Source organism: Odocoileus virginianus, chromosome 9 (assembly GCF_023699985.2).
Source record: "Odocoileus virginianus isolate 20LAN1187 ecotype Illinois chromosome 9, Ovbor_1.2, whole genome shotgun sequence".
NCBI classification, from domain to species: domain Eukaryota; kingdom Metazoa; phylum Chordata; class Mammalia; order Artiodactyla; family Cervidae; genus Odocoileus; species Odocoileus virginianus.
In genome coordinates this window covers 48,896,506-48,916,350 of record NC_069682.1, presented here as the reverse complement: position 1 = coordinate 48,916,350, position 19,845 = coordinate 48,896,506, and the positions used below count along the sequence as shown (strand labels likewise).

At 40.1% G+C, this 19,845-nt stretch overlaps 1 protein-coding gene and 1 non-coding gene across 3 annotated transcripts in view; both read right to left on the bottom strand.

Moving 5' to 3' along the window:
• The window catches only part of ATRN (attractin), a 180,632-nt gene that overhangs the window by 11,035 nt on the left and 149,752 nt on the right, over nucleotides 1-19,845 (bottom strand). The window contains exons 26-27 of one of the 2 annotated variants that reach the window (XM_020877059.2): nucleotides 10,644-10,722; nucleotides 7,101-7,208 (exon numbers count right to left, since the gene is read on the bottom strand). In XM_020877059.2, the coding sequence (XP_020732718.1) occupies nucleotides 7,101-7,208; nucleotides 10,644-10,722 (187 nt within the window). Of the gene's footprint in view, nucleotides 1-7,100; nucleotides 7,209-10,643; nucleotides 10,723-19,845 lie in introns of those variants that run through there. The other variant, XM_070472354.1, reaches the window with a different exon arrangement.
• On the bottom strand, nucleotides 17,635-17,741 carry LOC139036896 (U6 spliceosomal RNA). The gene has a single exon (XR_011489750.1). It is a non-coding gene; the product is annotated as a U6 spliceosomal RNA (small nuclear RNA).

Below are 19,845 nucleotides of genomic sequence, written 5' to 3'. Positions count from 1 at the left end.
GACATAGCTTTGAAGATAAAATCAAAAAGACTTGCTGACAGATGGGCTGTCCAGTGAGGATGAGAGCAAGGACAAGTCAAGGATGATTTTGGCCTGAGCCACTAGAACTGAGTTGGGGAAGTTATGCCAGAGGAGCAGGTGTGGGGAACAGTCTCTTGTTTTGAACATGTTAAGTTTGTTCAGAAGCTTATTAAGACATCCAAGTGGGAATACTGAGCCAGCAACCTGATGAGTTGGACACCCAGAGGAGATTTTGAGTGGAGAGCTCAGGGTAAAAAGGATAAAAAGATTGCTACTGTCTGAATATTTGTGTACTCCCAAAACTCATGTTATATTTTAACACCTAATGTTAATATTTGGAAGTGGGGCCTTTGGGAGATGATCAGGTCATGAGGGCACAGCCTCCATGAATGGGATTAGTGCCCTTAGAAAGAGACCTTGAGAGCTCCCTCACCCCTTCTACCACGTAAAACTACAGCTAGAGGGATTCCCTGATGGTTCAGTGGTTAGGACTCTGTGTTTTCACTGATGAGGGCCCAGGTTCAATCCCAGGTTGAGAAACTAACATTCCATGCAAGCTGCATGGTATGGCAAAAAAAAAAAAAAAAAAAAAAAATTACAGCTAGAAAGTGCCATCTATGAATCAGAAAGCAAGCCTTCATCAGACACTCATCTGCCAGTACCTTGATCTTAGATTTCCCATACTCCAGATCTGTGAGAAATTAATTTCTATTCTTTGTAAGCTACCCAGTCTCTGATATTTTGTTGTTAACACCCTGAACAGACTAGCAATAACCAAAAGTGCAGATGTAAAAGATGTGAAGTGAAGTGAAGTCGCCCAGTCGTATCCGACTCTTAGCGACCCCGTGGACTGTAGCCCACCAGGCTCCTCTGTCCATGGGACTCTCCAGGCAAGAATATTGGAGTGGGTGTGAGGAGAGGCCCAAAGACTGAGTCTGAGACAGCTGCCCACCATTAAAAGATGTTGGAAGATGAAGAGGGCTGACGAAGAATACACAGCACGAACGGCCAGAAGGTGAGTGTGTGGGGTCTTGACAAGAAATTCTAGACAGTGTTTTACTGACTGTGCTGCAGGCTGCTGAGTGTGACACGGGGTGTTACTAAGACTTGTCTATTCTCCTCAATCCTACAAATTATCACTATTTTATCAGGACATTTTCTTAGATTTACACAGGTTTATCAGCTGATTTACTCACTACTGCTTCTTATTCCACCCTCCTGGGGTAATTTTCCTCCTTTCTAGCGCATCCTTTATATATTTCTTTCATACAGGTCTGTTGGTGGCAAGTACTCAGTTTTCCCCGCAGTCTGAAGACATCTTTATTTTATCCTTGTTCTTGAAAGGTAGGTACTAGGTACACTATTTGAGGTTGGCAGTTCTTCTCTTTCAATACTTGTAGCTTCTGAGAAGTCAGCTGTCAATCTGTCATTTCTTTGTACTAAACTTTTTTCCTCCTAGTTATTTTTTAATGTGGTAAAATACACATTACTTTGCTAGCATGTGAGATGAGTGCAATTGTGTGGTAGTTTGAACATTGTTTGGCACTGCTTTTCTTTGGGATTGGAATGAAAATTGACCTTTTTCAGTCCTGTGGCCACTGCTGAGTTTTCCAAATTTGCTGGCACGTTGAGTACAGCACTTTAACAGCATCATCATTTAGGATTTGAAATAGCTCGACTGGAATTCCATCACCTCTACTAACTTCGTTCGTAGTGATGCTTCCAAAGGCCCACTTGACTTTGCATTCCAGGATGTCTGGCTCTATGTGAGTGATCACACCTTCGTGATTACCTGGGTCGTGAAGATCTTTTTTGTATAGTCCTGCTGTGTATTCTTGCCACTTCTTCTTAGTATCATCTTCTGTTAGGTCCATACCATTTCTGTCCTTTACTGTGCCCATCTTTGCATGAATTGTTCCCTTGGTATCTCGAATTTTCTTGAAGAGATCTCTAGTCTTTCTCCTTCTATTGCTTTCCTCTATTTTGCACTGATCACTGAGGAAGGCTTTCTTATCTCTCCTTGCTATTCTTTGGAACTCTGCATTCAAATGGGTATAATCTTTCTTTTTCTCCTTTGCCTTTAGCTTCTCTGCTTTTCTCAGCTATTTTTAAGGTCTCCTCAGACAACCATTTTGCCTTTTTGCATTTCTTTTTCTTGGGGATGGTCTTGATCACTGCCTCCTGTACAACATCACAAACCTCTGTCCATAGTTCTTCAGGCACTCTGTCTATCAGATCTAATTCCTTGCATCTATTTGTCACTTCCACTGTATACCATAAGGGATTTGATTTAGGTCATGCCTGGATGGTCTAGTGGTTTTCCCTACTTTCTTCAATTTAAGTCTGAATTTTACAATAAGGAGTTCATGATCTGAGGCACAGTTGGCTCCCGGTCTTGTTTTGCTGACTACATAGACCTTCTCCATCTTTGGCTGCAAAGAATAAAATCAATCTGATTTCAGTATTGACCATCTGATGATGTCCATGTGTAGACTCTTCTCGTGTTGTTGGAAGAGGGTGTCTCTCTTTGGCTCTGTCTCTTCATTCTTTCTGGAGTTATTTCTCCACCCTTCTTCAGTAGCATATTGGGTACCTATCAACCTGGGAGTTCATCTTTCAGTGTCATATCTTTCTGCCTTTTGATACTGTTCATGGGGTTCTCAAGGCAGGAATACTGAAGTGGTTTGCCATTCCCTTCTCCAGTGGACCACATTTTGTCAGAATTCTCCACCATGATCTATCTGTCTTGGGTGTCCGTACAAGGCATGGCTCATAGTTTCACTGAGTTAGACAAGGCTGTGGTCCATGTGATCAGTTAGATTAGTTTTCTGTGACTGTGGTTTTCATTCTGTCTGGCCTCTGAAGCATAAGATGAGTGAGACTGCACTCATCTCACATGCTAGCAAAGTAATGCTCAAAATTCGTCAAGCCAGGCTTCAACAGTACGTGAACTGTGAACTTCCAGACGTTCAAGCTGGATTTAGAAAGGGCAGAGGAACCAGAGATCAAATCGCCAACATCCTTTGGTTCATCAAAAAAGCAACAGAGTTCCAGAAAAACATCTACTTCTGCTTAATTGAATACACCAAAGCCTTTGACTGTGTGGATCACAACAAACTGGAAAATTCTTGAAGAGATGGGAATACCAGACCACCTCACCTGCCTCCTGAGAGATCTGTATGCAGGTCAAGAAGCAACAGTTAGAACTGGACATGGAACAACAGATTGGTTCCAAATTGGGAAAGGAGTACATCAAGGCTGTACATTGTCACCATGCTTATTTAACTTATATGCAGTTCAGTTCAGTTGCTCAGCTGTGTCTGACTCTGTGACCCCACGGACTGCAGAACGCCAGATTTCCCTATCACCATCTGTCAGAGCTTACTCAAACTCATATCCATTGAGTCAGTGATGTCATCCAACCATCCCATCCTCTGATATCCCCTTCTCCTCCTGCCTTGAACCTTTCCCAGCATCAGGGTCTTTTCAAATGAGTCAGTTCTTTGCATCACATGGTCAAAGTATTGGAGCTTCAGCTTCACCATCAGTCTTTCCAATGAATATTCAGAACTGATTTCTTTTAGGATGGACTGGTTGGATCTCCTTGCAGTCCAAGGGACTCTCAAGAGTCTTCTCCAACATCACAGGTCAAAAGCATCGGTTCTTCAGCGCTCAGTTTCCTTTATAGTCCAACTTTCACATCCATACATGACTATTGGAAAAACCATAGCCTTAACTAGATGGGCCTTTGTCAGCAATGTAATGTCTCTGCTTTTTAACATGTTGTCTAGGTTGGTGATAGCTTTTCTTCCAAGGAGCAAGCGTCTTTTAATTTCATGGCTGCAGATACCATCTGCAGTGATTTTGGAGCCCCCAAGAATAAAGCCTCTCAGTTTCCATTGTTTTCCCATCTATTCGCCATTAAGTGATAGGACCAGATGCCATGATCTTAGTTTTCTGAATGTTGAGTTTTAAGCCAACTTTTTCACTCTCCTCTTTCACCTTCATCAAGAGGCTCTTTAGTTCTTCACTTTCTGCCATTAGGAGTGGTGGCATTTGCATATCTGAGGTTATTGATATTTCTCCTGGCAATCTTGATTCCAGCTTGTGCTTCATCCAGCCCAGCATTCTGCATGATGTACTCTGCACATAAGTTAAATAAGCAGGGTGACAATATAGAGCCTTGATGTACTCCTTTCCCGATTTGGAACCAGTCTGTTGTTCCATATCCAGTTCTAACTGCTGTTTTTTGACCTGCATGCAGATTTCTTAGGAGGCAGGTCAGGTGGTCTGGTGTTCCCATCTCTTTAACTGTATTTTCCACAGTTTGTTGTGATCCACACAGTCAAAGGCTTTGGTGTAGTCAATAAAGCAGAAGTAGATGTTTTTCTGGATGTTTGGACTACAAGGAGATCAAATCAGTCAATCCTAAAGGAAATCAGTCCTGAATATTCATTGGAAGGATTGAAGCTGAAGCTGAAGCTTCAATTCTTCGGCCACCTGATGTGAAGAACTGACTCATTGGAAAAGACCCTGATGCTTGGAAAGACTGAAGGCAGAAGGGTTTGACAGAGGATGAAATGGTTGGATGGCACCCCCGACTCGATGGACGAGAGTTTGGGCAAGTTCCGGGAGTTGGTGATGGACAGGGAAGCCTGGTGTGCTGCAATCCATGGGGTCAAGATTTGGACACAACTGAGCAGCTGAACTGAACTGAAAATACACATAACATAAAAATTATTATCTTAACCATTTTTTTTACAGCACTTTCTTTGGCTGCATCAGGTCTTAGTTGCAGCAAGCAAGATCTTTGGTCTTTGTTGCAGCATGCCGGATCTTTTAGTTGTGCCGATTGGATTCTTAGTTGCACCAAGCACATTCTTAGCTGCAGCATGAGGGACTACTACAGTTCCCTGACAGAGGATGGAACCCAGGCCCACTGTATTGGGAACACGGAGTCTTAGCCACTGGACCACCAGGAAAGTCCCTATCTTAAACCATTATTTAGGTATACATTTTAGCAGTGTTATATGGTGCAACCATCACCACCATCTATTTCCTAAACTCCATCTGGGAAAACTAAAATTTTATACCCATCAAATTGCAACTCCCCCTTCCTTCCTCTCCCCAGACCTTGGCGACTATCATTCTATTTTCTAGGAATTTGACTTCTCAAGGTACCTCAAGAGTGAAATCATACAGTGTTTTTTTTGTGACTGGCTTCCTTCACTTAGCATAATGTCTTTAAGGTTCACCTATGTTCAGACATATAGCATGGGTCAGAGTTTCCTTTTTAAGGCTGAGTGAACCTCCATTGTATGTATATACCATATTCTGTTTATCCATTCATATGTCAATGAACACCTGGGTTGGTTCCAACTTTTAGCTACTATGAATAAAGTTGCTATGCACATGGTGTACAAATACATTGTCAAGACCCTGCTTTCAATTCTCTAGGATATATACTGAGAAATGGGATTGCTAGATCATACATAATTCTATTTTTACTCTTTTGAAGAAGAGAAATACTGTTCCCCACAGTAGCTGCATCATTTTCATCCCCACTAACAGTACACAAGGGTTTCAACTTCTCCACATTGTACTGATCTTTTTCTGTCTTAGCTAATTTTAAGATGTTCTCTCTGTCTTTGGAGTTCCACAGTTTCACTATGATAAATCCAACTGTAGTTTTCTTTCTCTCCTACCTTTCTTCTGCTCTTTTTCCTTACCTTTCTTCTGCTCTTTTTCCTTACTCTTGCTTACAATATGTTTTGTTAGAATCTGAATTATGTCTCCCATCAGTTCTGGAGAATTCTCAGCTCCTAGAAAACTGCCTCTCCTCTATTCATTTGTTCTGCGACTGTAATAATATATATGTTAGGTCTTCTCATTCTATCCTCCATATTCTTAATTATCTGTCATATTTTTCCATCTTCTTGTCTCTTTGTTCTACATTCTGTGTAATTTCTTCAGAGTCATCTTCCAGTTCAAAAACTCTTTCGTCAGTTGTCTCTGATGTGCTGTTTAACACATAATCTGAGTCTTTAAAAAATTTCAACTACTATATTTTCCATTTCTCTAACAGTTCCATTTGGTTCTTTTCCAGGTCTGCTTGGCCATTCTTGACTCTTACGGCTTCCTCATCTTTATGATTCCATCTTTCAGTTCTTTAAACATTTCATATAGAGCTATACCATATTCATTATATGTCAATTCTGTTGTTTCTGCTGATTCTTACTCATGGCTTTTCTCTTTTGTCCTTGGTGACCACTGATTCTGAGGTCTTGATCTGTGGGACTCCCACATAGCTGAATTGGGTCTGTTTTTCCTCAGTCAGGATCGACATCTACTTCAGCTGAGAGACTAGGTATCTTATCAATCTAGAACCACTTTAGACCATGCATGGTGGTGGTTTGGGTTCACGGTTTATTCTTTTCTGGAGGAGGAAAAGGAAAATGATCCCTGGAAATCTCACATGCTTCCTGTAGGGTCAGTAATGCTTCAGTAAGTATGTTAGGACATACATGCACACAGACATACACATACACATATACATACATATATGTGTCTGTGTATATAATATATATCTCCATAGACACAAAATTGTTTCCTAAGGGTATCTGAACTATTTCATCATTTTGTTAAAAGAGAAAGTCTTATTATTTTCTTCATAATGGTGGAGGTGTTAGAATTCTTTATTTTCCACGGAATTCATAGTCAATTATGACTTTTTGCCCTTTAAAAAATCTCCTAAATACTTTTAAAGGACAACAGTTCAATTCAGTTATTTTCAAGTTTTCAAGTATTATGCCACATAAAACTTAAAAGAATACCAGACAAGTTATTTAAATTTTAAAATTCCCTGAATATAAGACTACTTAACAACATGAAATAAATATTGGAAAATGAAAGCAAAAGAATACCTGACAGTTTCAGTGTGCTGACTTATTGCTAAGAAGAAACAAAGAAGACAAAGTAAGAGGTAACAGGATGAGGCTCTTGCCCTCTCTGGTTCCTCAGATTGAGAAGCATGAGGTTTGATAAGTTAAGTTACAGGGATTTTTGAAATATAATCTCACCTTTATACTCCCCCCAATAAGATCAGGAGGCTCTTCATCTGTTTCCAAGGCAACATTCACAGAGGCAAAGGGACGACTGGCCATCTGCTGCATCTCTCGAAGAAGTTGCTGATGAGTAATACAGCAACCATTAATGCAAAGAGTACTGAGGGGATTTTATTAGAGAATACTACATCTTAAAAATAGCTCATCTTCCCTGATTCAAACAAATCAATTCCAAAATGATATTTCTGAGACAGCTGGGGAAAACTGGACATGAACCAAGTATTACCTTTTTAATTTTGTTGACTATGATGACAATATTGTCGTTACAGTAAAGAAAAATTCCTTATCTGTTAGAGATACATATTAATGTATTGACGGATATAATGCTATGATGCCTGCTTGTTAAGTATGTAAATTATCCTATTTCCTCATATTTTTATTACTAGATTAAAGCCAGGCTTTCTTTTTTCCTGCTGAAACTTGGACCAAATACTTACACAGCAACAAAAACTATCCTTTGTTACACAGTATCCAGGGACTGAAAGAGCGCTTTATTCAGAGAGGTGGTATAAACTAAACACATAAAATATATGAAGTTTTGCAGAGCAGAGGGACAAGTAAGGGCTCTGGATTCAGGTAGGCTTGGATATGAATACCTGCTCCAATTCTTTCCAGCTGTGTCATGTTAAAAAGTTATTTAAAGTTTCTGGGCCTTAGTTCCCTCCTCTCTAAAATGGAGTTTTAATCCCATAAAAGTATCAGTAGGATTAAATGAGATGCTTTAACTAGCACAGTTCCTAGCTTATGGTGTGTAGTCAATTATATATCATTAGGGATATCAGAGATTTGGGCATGTCACTGAAGCTCTGAGGTCATGCTGTGGAAGACAATGAGGCCTTACTTAACTACTTCCTTGAAACTATTTTAGAAACAGAATCTTGGGCTGGATAGATCATGGCTATGTTTTAGAATGGCATTTCTGTTTCAGAAACAGAATGTTCTGTTTTAGAAGGGCATTTTTAACATTAAACATTTTGTTAAATATCAATAATCATATGCCTACATCTCACAAAGCTATTAGTCCATTTACTCAACTAATACAAATAACAATAATCCTCCTCTAGATTCTGTGCTAAGTGTGGAGTCACAGTGAGACAGAGTGCTTACCCTGCTTCCAGTTCCCAGTCTTGCTCCTTTTTGACAAGTGCAGGAGATAATGTGAGTAAAGGCCCTTTAAAATAGGGCCTGGTATGTAGCAATGACTTAAGCAGTATTAGATGCTATTATTTCTGTTGTTATAAATAATATCAAATCATTCTTCTACAGTTCTGAGAGGGATAAATCATGAATGATATTTTAGAAAAGATGAAATATATTCTGAATGGACAGGTTCACAGTAACAGAAAAATTTTAAATCACAAAGGTAAAAGCTTAGTTTACTGGTTGATCAACTGTATAATTAGTATACTTTTTTTGGGGAAACCTGTTTTCTACTAAGTGTTCACCTCATTTTCTTTCATGTATGTTGCGATTATTTTCCAGTTGATTGTTTGTCTTCTACATCATTCAATTATTTTTACGAACTTTATTTTTATACATGTTTCTATGATGTTTCAATAATCGTATCTGAAAACAATAATTTTGTCCCCTTTCTAAAAGGAATAAAACTTCTTATTTTTCTTTCTCTTAGTGCAGAGTCTAGAACATCCAGAACAAAACTAAGTGACCACTGGGACTACATGATGGTTGGAAGAAACATGGCCTTTGAAGACAGAAGTCTTAAGTTTAAAACATAGTTTGGTGTCTTTAAATAACTGTGTGATGATGGGTAAGTTATTTTGCCTCTCTGAGCCTTGGTTCCTTCATTTGTGAAATAGGAGTAGTATCAGTAACTATTTTATAGCTTGCTGTAAGGATTAAATTACTTAATACAAAACCTCTTAGAACAGTGCCTACAACTTGGAAATGCTCAAATGTCAGGTTTTTTTTCTTTTTTGTGTCAGTTCTTAATATGACTAACTTATCTGGATTTTATTGGGTACAACCTTGAGTATTTTTTCATCATGAGTGATGCTCGTTATCTGGTTATTTCTCAAAGTGTTGAGGAGGTATTATTTTTGAGTTTACTGAGAGTTTTGTTTTTAAACTAGGATGAGTGCTGATATTAATAAATGATTAAATGATTACTTGGCCACTACTGAAAATTTAGGGTGTTTTTTTTTACACCCATGGATATAACATATCCTAGTAGGTTCTCTGGTATGAAATGATCCCTTTACTACACGGTAAACTAGATAGCTGCACATTACAGTCATTAGGCGACTGGTCTTTACTTTTTGGTGCTACCTTTCTCAAGTTTTGGTTTCAAGGTTTCTATGCATAAAATGAATCAGGATTCTTTTAAATTTCCCAACTTTTCCTTTACTCTGGAAACATTTATTTTTTTGAAATAATTAAATACCCAAGGAGGAATAGACTATTATCTCCATAAGTTCATCTCAAATTAAAACTGCCTGGGTCTAATAGCCTTTGTGGAAAGAGTAATAATTTGACTCTCTCAAAATAAGTTTTTGATTCTTTCCCTGGTACTAGTTTACGTGGTTTCTTACTTCTTTATTACACATTTGGATAACTTATTTTTTTCAGAATGCTGCATAATTTGTTGAGATTTTAAAATGTCTTAGTAATAGAGCTATTAAAAAAACCTCTGAATATGTTATCCACTGAAGTTTTAAAATGATCATAAAGAGGATGCAACATTACCTCTATGAAAAAAAAAATCACCTTTACATGGGTCAGAAAAGGTGTCATGGCCCCACTGTTCATGTCATGAACAGTGCTGAGGGTTTGGGTATTTTGAGTCTAGATATTTCTCTCCTCTAAATCTTTCTATAGATCAATTTTTATATAGAAAAAAGCATGAATAGGTATAGAAGATCAAAGAGCACAAAATCCAGATATTAGTGCACTTCTATTTAGCAACAATGCAACAGACATGATGACTAAAAGGCAGAGTAATAACACATGTGAAAGTTTCAATAAACAGCTTTTGTGTTGTAATTTTTAATCACGTTTATTTATTTGACTTGCCAATTATAAATATTTGTTTGACTTATTAATGTTACTTTTGGAATGGAGCTCTGGAAATAAATCAACACTAAAAAATAAAACTCAAGCAAATACTTAGACACACATTTATCTTTCCTTGAATAATGAGAAATTTTTGAGATGCTTAAATGGCTGATTTTATTCTCATTCCCATGAAAGGCTCCTGTAAAAGCTCTGCTTTATTTACTAAGCCTTCAGATCTCCAGCCTGAGTTAAGGAACCAGGGTCTGGTAGAAAGGGTAAAACTGAGTCAATACAATCCTAAAAGCTTCTTTTTAGACAGTCAAAACCACGTGGTGCAGAATTAACATAGCTTATATAGCACTAATTGAAGTCTACTGACCATATATTACTCTCTATCACTACACAGCTAAAACTGACATACTTAAAGGAAATATGAAGGAAAAAGCTCCTATAGGGATTCATTAATCTTTATTCACTGAGGCTTACCTCTCTACGTCTGGAAGCCCAACAACTTTGTTTGATCTTCCAAACCACAGCAGCCACCAGGAGCAAAGAGAGGAAACAACTGTAAGAAAGGAAAGTAGTGAGTTATTATCCCAGCCCCCGGAATCAGCATGCTGTCGTCCACACCTCAGGTCAGTCAGGGACACAACCCCCCGAATACCCACGCCAAGCTCCTCTCTGCTGAGTCATCACAACCACGTCCTGGTTCAAAGGAAACAAAGTATGAGAAGGAGCGTTCCGACCCAACCAGCAGCCAATGCTATCTCCACAAGGCCTCCCGGAGGAGAGCCCTGACCTTCTGCCAGGCCTTTATCAGAATGACCCAAGTGATAATTCTACCATAATTATAACCAGTAACAAGCACCCTACTTAGTCAAATCAGCAAAAATTTACTGATAAAGCCTAAAATCATGAGAAAAGTTAATTATCGAAGTAACAATCAGCTTTTCATAAGGAAGATGTAAACTGAGAATAAGCTTATACATAACAATATGTATTCAAAGTAAATACATATTTTATAAATAAAATAAAACAACCAAATTCAAGCCAACAGCTTTCTTAAAGATTAGGATAGACTAAGTCCCAGTGGTCTTATAACTGCAAATGATTTTAATGTTCTCTCATCAAAAGCTACTGTGACAGGAAAGAGAAAGACTGACTTCTGATTAAAAGGAGTAATGAGCCTAACAAATAAACCTCTTAGGTAGCTGTTTAAATAATTTAAAAATTGGCATTTTCACTCATTAATTTGTACAGTGTACTGTTCCAGAGTGTTACAAGCAGATACAAGGCTCTCTGCCCCTGCAGTCGGGTACTCTTTGTTGAGATCTGTGTTTGCAGGATGGGGTTGGCTTTGCAGAGGCAGCTTCAGTGCACATTACTGAAGACAGGCTGCCCTAGTTGGCTGGTGACAGGCTCCTTAAGGTACTAGAGGACTGAACTTCTGCCCTTTAAGAAACAGAAATTAAGCCTTCCTCAGCCCACCACTTTCCTGAGAGGCACATAGTGCAGACCCCTTCAATGGGTACCCTGGCAAAAGAGAAGCACCTCCACCCCCCACCCAGATCACCACTCAGTGGAGAATCTTCAGCTCCTATCTTGTTGGGCCCCTCGGTTGTGCTGACATTGATGATCCTTCCATCTCTCTGATGGTTTCTGTTTTTCTTTTTATACAGTACTTTACTGATGCAGATCCTGTTCCAGGCTCATGGAATACATCAATGAACAGAACAAAGGACCACTTTCCCCATGGAGGCAAACAGTAAATAAAGTGAGCAAATTATAGAGCATGTTAGAAAGGAGTAAATACTACACAAATAAAAAGAAGGTAAGGGTAAGGAGGTTCAGGAGTGACAGCGGTACTCTAAAGCTGAATGGTTGGAATGGGTGGACCTTAACTCTTTAGAAGGTAACATGTGAGCTAAGACGTGGAAGATATGTGGGAGATGGCTCGTAAAGGTCTGCAGAAATGCACCTGGGCAACTGGGATCAGCTAGTGCAAAGCCCGAGGCAAGGATGTGACTGGGATTTCTTGAGGAACCTCAGGAGGCTGGAGTGGGAGGGGGCAGTTATGCCAGGGATAAAGACAGAGGTGAGAGAAGGGCAGATCATGAGGACCCTCAAGCCATCATAATGGTGTTGGCTTTTACTGAGTGAGATGAGCCACTGAAGGTTTTTGAGCAGAGAAGTATCATGATTTAATTTATACTGAGGAGACCATTAAGGTAGCAACTCAGAAATAGAAATAACAGGAGTCTAGGTAAGAAATGAGGGTGGCTCAAACCAGGATGATGGTAGCAGGGGTATGAAAAGTACTTTGGAATCTGGACATGAAGGTCAAGAGAGCAGGATTTCCTGACGGGCTGGATGTAGGGTACAAAAGAGAGAAGTCAGTGTGTGGGGCCTGAGGAACTTGTCATCAACCTATTCAGGGAAGATTCTGGGGGGAGCAGTTGTGAGATAACGGTGAGTAAAGTTTTAGACATGCTGAGTTCTGAGACAGCTACCTGAAAGCTATGGGGAGATTTCATAAATTGATACTTAAACCTCAGGGCTGGGTGTCAGGTTTGGGCTGGAGACAGCTTGAGTCATCAGCATACACCGTGGTATTTGAAGTAATGAATCTGCATGAGGACGTCAAGGGAATAAATACAAATAGAGAAGAGTGTCTTGAGGGCACCCCAACACTGAGAAGTTAGGGAGGACAGGAAGAAGAAGTAAAGGAGTCTGAGAAGAGTAACCTTCTCAGTCTTTCATGGTTTCTATGTATAATCCTGCCCCACCTCCATAATCCTGCTTTTTGTTACTTTTACTCAAATAGATAAACACAAGAAGGCAGCAAACCTACACGGAAGAACATGAAACAAGGGAGTTGCTCCAGATGCTGCTGATTGCAGCTGAACCCAGGGTGGCCTCAGAGGCCTCTCCTAGACTACTCTCAACACAAAATTGTGAAACAGAGCAGCTCAGAAGGTCTGTGCCCTTTATTAGGAGCTTTTGTCATCAGTGTGGGCCTGTTAAAAATACCAACAACGCAGTTTCTTCCACCTGTACCAGCTTTTTTGAGACACAAACGGCACACCAACAGACAATGAGCATCCTTCCTCGGGTAACACAATAATGAAGAATTTACTAGTTATTTAAAAAAAGGTGGCACTTGCTGATACCCTCCTTCTTTTCTTTCCCCTACCACTAATCTGGGTACAGGTGGGGCTGTGACTCAGTGTTTATCTTTCTGAAGTCTCTCTTATCAATGGTTTTCTGTAATTTTAAATACATTTACAAATGTAAGTTTTTAAAGTGTTAGTCGCTCAATTGTGTCTAACTCTTCATGACCCCATGGACTGCAGCACACCAGGCTCCTCTCTCCATGGAATTCTCCAGGCAAGAACACTGGAGTGGGTTGCCATTCCCTTCCCCAGGGGATCTTCCTGATCCATGCATCAAACCCAGGTATCCTGCATTGCAGGAAGATTCTTTACCATCTCAGTCACCAGCACAAACAAAACCTGTGAGAAACAGGATCCAGGGGGAAGGAGCAGTGACTGCACAAGAGACTAAGTAAGACTTGCCTGTGAATGTTTAGGAGTCTCCAGCAGAGGAATGGGTCAGCAGTGGCTTGCCGTGAGGTCAGGCGTGCCTGGGAGGCATGGTGTGTTGGCGAAAGTCCTCTTGGAGGAGATCACCATTAGCCCTACTATAAAGCCTACAGCCCTACCATAGAGACTGCAGACCCTAGGACTGTGCTGCTTCAGGTCAAACTACAAGAGAGGGAGCACAGCTCCACCTATTAGCAGAAAATTGGATTAAAGATTTACTGAGCATGGCCCTGCCCACCAGAGAAAAACCCAGTTTTCCCCACAGCCAGTCCTTCCCATCAGGAAGCTTGCACAGGCCTCTTACCCTCATCTATTAGAAGGGAGATAGAATGAAAACCACAATCACAGAAAACTAACCAAAATGATCACTTGGATCACAGCCTTGTCTAACTCCATGAAACTGAGCCATGCTGTGCAGGGCCACCCAAGAAGGACATGTCATGGTGGAGAGTTCTGACACAATGTGGTCCACTGGAGAAGGGAATGGCAAACCACTTCAGCATTCTTGCCATAAGAACCCCATGAACAGTATGAAAAGGCAAAAAGATACTACACTGAAAGATGAGCCCCTCCCCCTTGCCCTGGTCAGTAGGTATCCAATACGCTACTGGGGAAGAGCAGAGAAATAGCTCCAGAAAGAATGAAGAGGCTGAGCCAAAATGGAAACAACACCCAGTTGTGGATGTGTCTGGAGGTGAAAGTAAAGTCAGATGCTGTAAAGAACAATATTGCATAGGAACCTGGAATGTGAGGTTCATGAATGAAGGTAAATTGGATGCGGTCAAACAGGAGATGGCAAGAGTGAACATTGACATTTTAGGAATGAGTGAACTAAAATGATGGGAACGGGCACATTTAATTCAGATGACCATTATATCTACTGCTGTGGGCAAGAATCCCTTACAAGAAATGGAGTGGCCCTCACAGTCAACAAAAGAGTATGAAATACAGTACTTGGGTGCAACCTCAAAAACAACAGAATGATCTCAGTTTGTTTCCAAGGCAAACCATTCAACATTACAGTAATGCCCCAAGCATTACTTGGCAATGCCAAGCCTATGCCCCAACCACTAATGCCAAAGAAACTGAAGCTGAATGGTTCTATGAAGACCTACAAGACCTTCTAGAAATAACATAAAAAAAAAAGAGAAAAAAAAGCTGTCCTTTTCATCATAGGGGATAGGAATGCAAAAGTAGGAAGTCAAGAGATACCTGGAGTAACTGGAGTACAAAATGAAGCAAAGCAAAGGCTAACAGAGTTCTGCCAAGAGAACGCACTGATCATAGCAAACGCCCTCTTCCAACAACACAAGAGATGACTCTACATATGGACATCACCAGATGGTTAATACCAAAATCAGACTGATTATATTCTTTGCAGCAGAAAATGGAGAAGCTCTATACAGTCAGCAAAAACTGGACCCAGAGGGTCCAGTGGTTAGGACTCTGGGCTCCCAAAGCAGGGGTCCCAGGTTTGATCCCTGGTTGGGGAACTAGATCCCACATACCGCAACTGGGACCCAGCACAGCCAGGAAGAACAAAACAAAACAAAAACCAGGACCTGGAGCTGACTGTGGCTCAGATCATGAGCTCTTATTGCAAAATTCAGGCTTAAATTGAAGAAAGTAGGGAAAACCTCTAGGTCATTCAGGTAAGACCTAAATCAATTCCCTTACAATTATACAGTAGACATGACAAATAGACTCAAGGAATTAGATCTGATAGACAGAGTGCCTGAAGAACTATGGACGGAGGTTCATAACATTGTACAGGAGGCAGTGATCAAAACCATCCCCAAGAAAAAGACATGCAGTAAGGGAAATGGTTGTCTGAGGAAGCCTTACAAACAGTTGAAAAAAGAGAAGCTAAAGGCAAAGGAGAAAAAGAAAGATATATCCATCTGAATGCAGAGTTCCAGAGATTAGCAAGGAGAGATAAGAAAGCCTTCTTAAGTGCAAAGAAAGAGGAAAACAATAGAATGGGAAAAACTGGAGATCTCTTCAAGAAAATTAGAGATACCAAGGGAACACTTCATGCAAAGATGGGCACAGTAAAGGACAAAAATGGTAAGGACCTAACAGAAGCAGAAGATATTAAGAAGAGGTGGCAAGAATACACAAAATAACTGTACAAAAAAGGTCTTAATGACCCAGAAAACCACAATGGTGTGGTTAACCTAGAGCCAGACATGCTGGAGTGTGAAGTCCAGTGGGTGTTAGGAAGCACTACTATGAATAAAGCTGGTAGAGGTGATGGAATTCTTGAGTTACTTCAAATCCTAAAAGATGATGCTGTCAAAGTGTTGCACTCAATATGCCAACAAATTTGGAAACCTCAAGCAGTGGCCACAGGACTGGAAAAGGTCAGTTTCCATTCCAATCCCAAAGAAAGGCAATGCCAAAGAATGTCCAAACTACCATATGTTGTCTCTCATTTCATATGCTATCAAGGTAATGCTCAAAATCCTTCAAGCTAGGCTTCAACAGTACGTGAACCCAGAACTTCCAGATGTACAAGCTGGATTTAGAAAAGGCAGAGGAACCAGAGGTCAAGTTTCCAACATCTGTTGGATCATAGAAAAACCAAAAGAATTCCAGAAAAACATCTACTTTTGCTTCATCGATTACGCTAAAGCCTTTGACTATGTGTATCACAACAAACTGGAAAATTTTAAGAGATGAATACCAGACTACCTTACCTACCTCCTGAGAAATCTTTATGTGGGTCAAGAAGCAACAGTTAGAACTGGACAGGAACAACAGACTGGTTCAAAATTGGGAAAAGAGTACATCAAGGCTATATATTGTCACCCTGCTTATTTAACTTATATGCAGAGTACATCATGCAAAATGCCAGGCTGGATGAAGCACAAGATGGAATCAAGAATGCCAGGAGAAATACCAATAACCTCAGATATTCAGATGACACCACCCTAATGGCAGAAAATGAACAGGAACTAAAGAATCTCTTGATGAAGGTAAAAGAGGAGAGTGAAAATTCTGTCTTAAAACTCAACATTCAAAAAACTAAGATCATGGCATCTTTCCCATCATTTCACGGCAAACAGATGGGAGAAAAAGGAAACAGTGACAGACTTTATTTTCTTGGACTCCAAAATCATGGTGACTGCAGCCATGAAATTAGAAGATGCTTGCTCCATGAAAGAAAAGCTATGACAAACCTAGATAGCATATTAAAAAGCAGAGACATCACTTTGCTGACAAAGATATGTCTAGTCAAAGCTATGGTTTTTCCACTAGTCATATACAGATGTGAGAGCTGGACCATAAAGAAGGCTGAGCACTGAAAAACTGATGCTTTCGAACTGTGGTGCTTGAGAAAACTCTTGAGAGTCCCTTGGACTGCAAGGAGACCCGACCAGTCAACCTAAAGGAAATCAACTCTGAATATTCATTGGAAGGACTGATGCTGAAGCTGAAGCTCCAATTCTTTGGTCATATGATGCAAAGAGCTCACTGGCAAAGACCCTGATGCTGGGAAAGAATGAGTGCAGGAGGATAAGGGGGCAACAGAGGATGAGATGGCTGGATGGCATTACTGACTCAATGGAAAGGAGTCTGAGAGAATTCTGGGAGATAGTGAAGGACAGGGAAGCCTGGAGGGCTGCAGTCCATGATTTGCAAAGAGTTGGACATGTCTGAATGACTGAACAACAAGTTTTTACAAAATCATGGGAATTTTCAAATGCACAAAAGTAGAAAGACCAAACCAGTTAATCTCTATATGTTCATTACTCAGTCTTGGCAATTATTAACATTCTTTTGGCCTTCAAAGATGATTCTTAAAGAAGTTTATTGCTCTTTCAATGCAAGGACACTGGCTCTTGACTAGGGGCTGTCATTTCTTTTTTTTTAAAAATATGGAACGCTTAACGAATTTGCATGTCATCCTTGCGCAGGGGCCATGCTAATCTTCTCTGTATCGTTCCGATTTTAGTATATGTGCTGCCGAAGTGAGCACTGTCATTTCTTTTCAGCTCTGTACTTACAACAAAACCCTTTGACCTTTTTTGTTCTAAACCTGTCCCTGTTTATCAGAGGCTTACACTTTTCTGAGACTATTCTCAGAAATTTGTCTTGATTCGAGGTTGTTTTTTTATATCTTTTGTACATGTCTTTGAAAACTCACAATCTGTCTGAGAGCTCTGTGTTGGGAGATGTTTTTCACCAGCTTAATAGTGTATATAGAATGATACTTTTGAGAGTGTGCTAAAATTTCCTTTTACTGCCCTTACAAATCTAGCCTTTCAAAAACAACATACTCATTTCTTGGCCTGGCTTTGACGTCCCAACCAATCTAATTATGAGACATTGCTGCTTCTTCCCAAGTTCCTATGATTTACACTTTACCATTCTGATCTCAATGAGATCAGACAGGATCTAATCTAGTTACAGGATCTAATCTAGTGGCAGGACTTTGCATCACTTCTATCTTCTGGAAAATAAAGTGATCAACAAGACATGGAACTGTCAAAATGTCCGCTGTCAATCTGGCAACAACCTTAGAGGAAGTTCAGATAATTAGAAGTTTTACAAAAACATACCTTGCCTATATCAGGAATTCCCATTACAGTCCCTCCTATTGGACATTCCCAGCTTCTCCTTTTTATTTTTATCCAAATGCTATCATCTAAGGCACATTTAACCCCAGTCACACCGATTTTCATAGAACATCAGTCTGTCTCTCTCTCTTTACTAATAAACAGTCATTATGCTGACCACACTCCTACATCACTCCCAGATACAAAGCTCTTTCACCTACATCACCTCATTTGATTTTCAGAGCAAGCAAGCAAATTATTCTTATTAATTCCTTCTTTATACACAAGGCTCCTACTGGAGTCTGGGGAAGCATTTAAATATAACACAAAGAGGACTTAATGGATTTATCAGGATCTAGAATTTACTTTTCACTGTGCCCAAGTCTGGGAGTTCTTTTCTAACTTACCTCACATTAATATTTTCTCACTTGAATCACTGAGCTATCCCCTTCTACTCCCACCCCCAAATCTAATCCTCTTTCTGTATTCTATGAGCCATTCTTCAGATGCTTAGGATTACCTGGATAACTTCCCTTCTCCCCTTACGTTTCATGTATGTGAACCTAGTTAACTTGCTCTGGGAAAATATCTGCTTCCTCATTCATGTTCATGAAAAGGACTCTATTCTCAGTTAAATGCTCATCATTCCTAGTTCCTAAACAAAATCCAGAGAAATCAAAGTTCTGCATTCTTTCCCAAAGAACATTCAAAAAAAGGGAGAAGTGATGAGAACACCATCTGTCCTTGTTTACTGCAAAAGATTCTGAGGTCCCTAAAGATGCTCCTCTGAACAATTCTAGTGATGTCATTCAGTCTTCCACCAATCAGCTGCAGGGACTAATCCTCACTGGGTTGGTCCCTGGCAGCAGAGTCACTACATTCTGTACACATCGTCCAAGAACATAACACACCTGATAACTGGAGTTACTTAGCATACGGCCTCTACATCCCCATCAGCCAGAACCATGAGCTTTTTCAAGGTTGGTGTGTATGGTTCCTCATGGCTCTGCACTTTTCCTGAAGGTCTACTTTACTTTCCATATATATCTGAGCATGACTCTGTACTAGATGCTGAAAGTGTGCATGTATACAAGGGTGAACAAAAGAAAGACACTGTACTTACTCTTTTGAAGCTTAGAACCTAATTGTGGACACGGAGAGTACAAAGTAAAACTATGATAGGACCATGATGATAAGCAATACAGTTCCATGGGAGAGTGGAACAAAGGGAGAGAATTTAGTTTGGGGGTTCACTGATGCAATCTTGGAGGAAGTGACACTGTGGCAAAACTGGAAGATGAGTGTGGTACAGTAAGAAATATACATATGGTCTTTGTCCCAAGTTTCTGGCACAGAGCTCCTAAAACCCTTGAAATCTCCTATGTGACAGGACCATCCCCTCCCCTATTTTTTATACAAGTGTTCATAATGGCTTTATCTGTAATAGTCAAAAACAGGAAACAATGCAAGTGTCTATCAGGAGGTGAATAAACAAAGTGTGGTTTATCTTTACAGAGACTATTA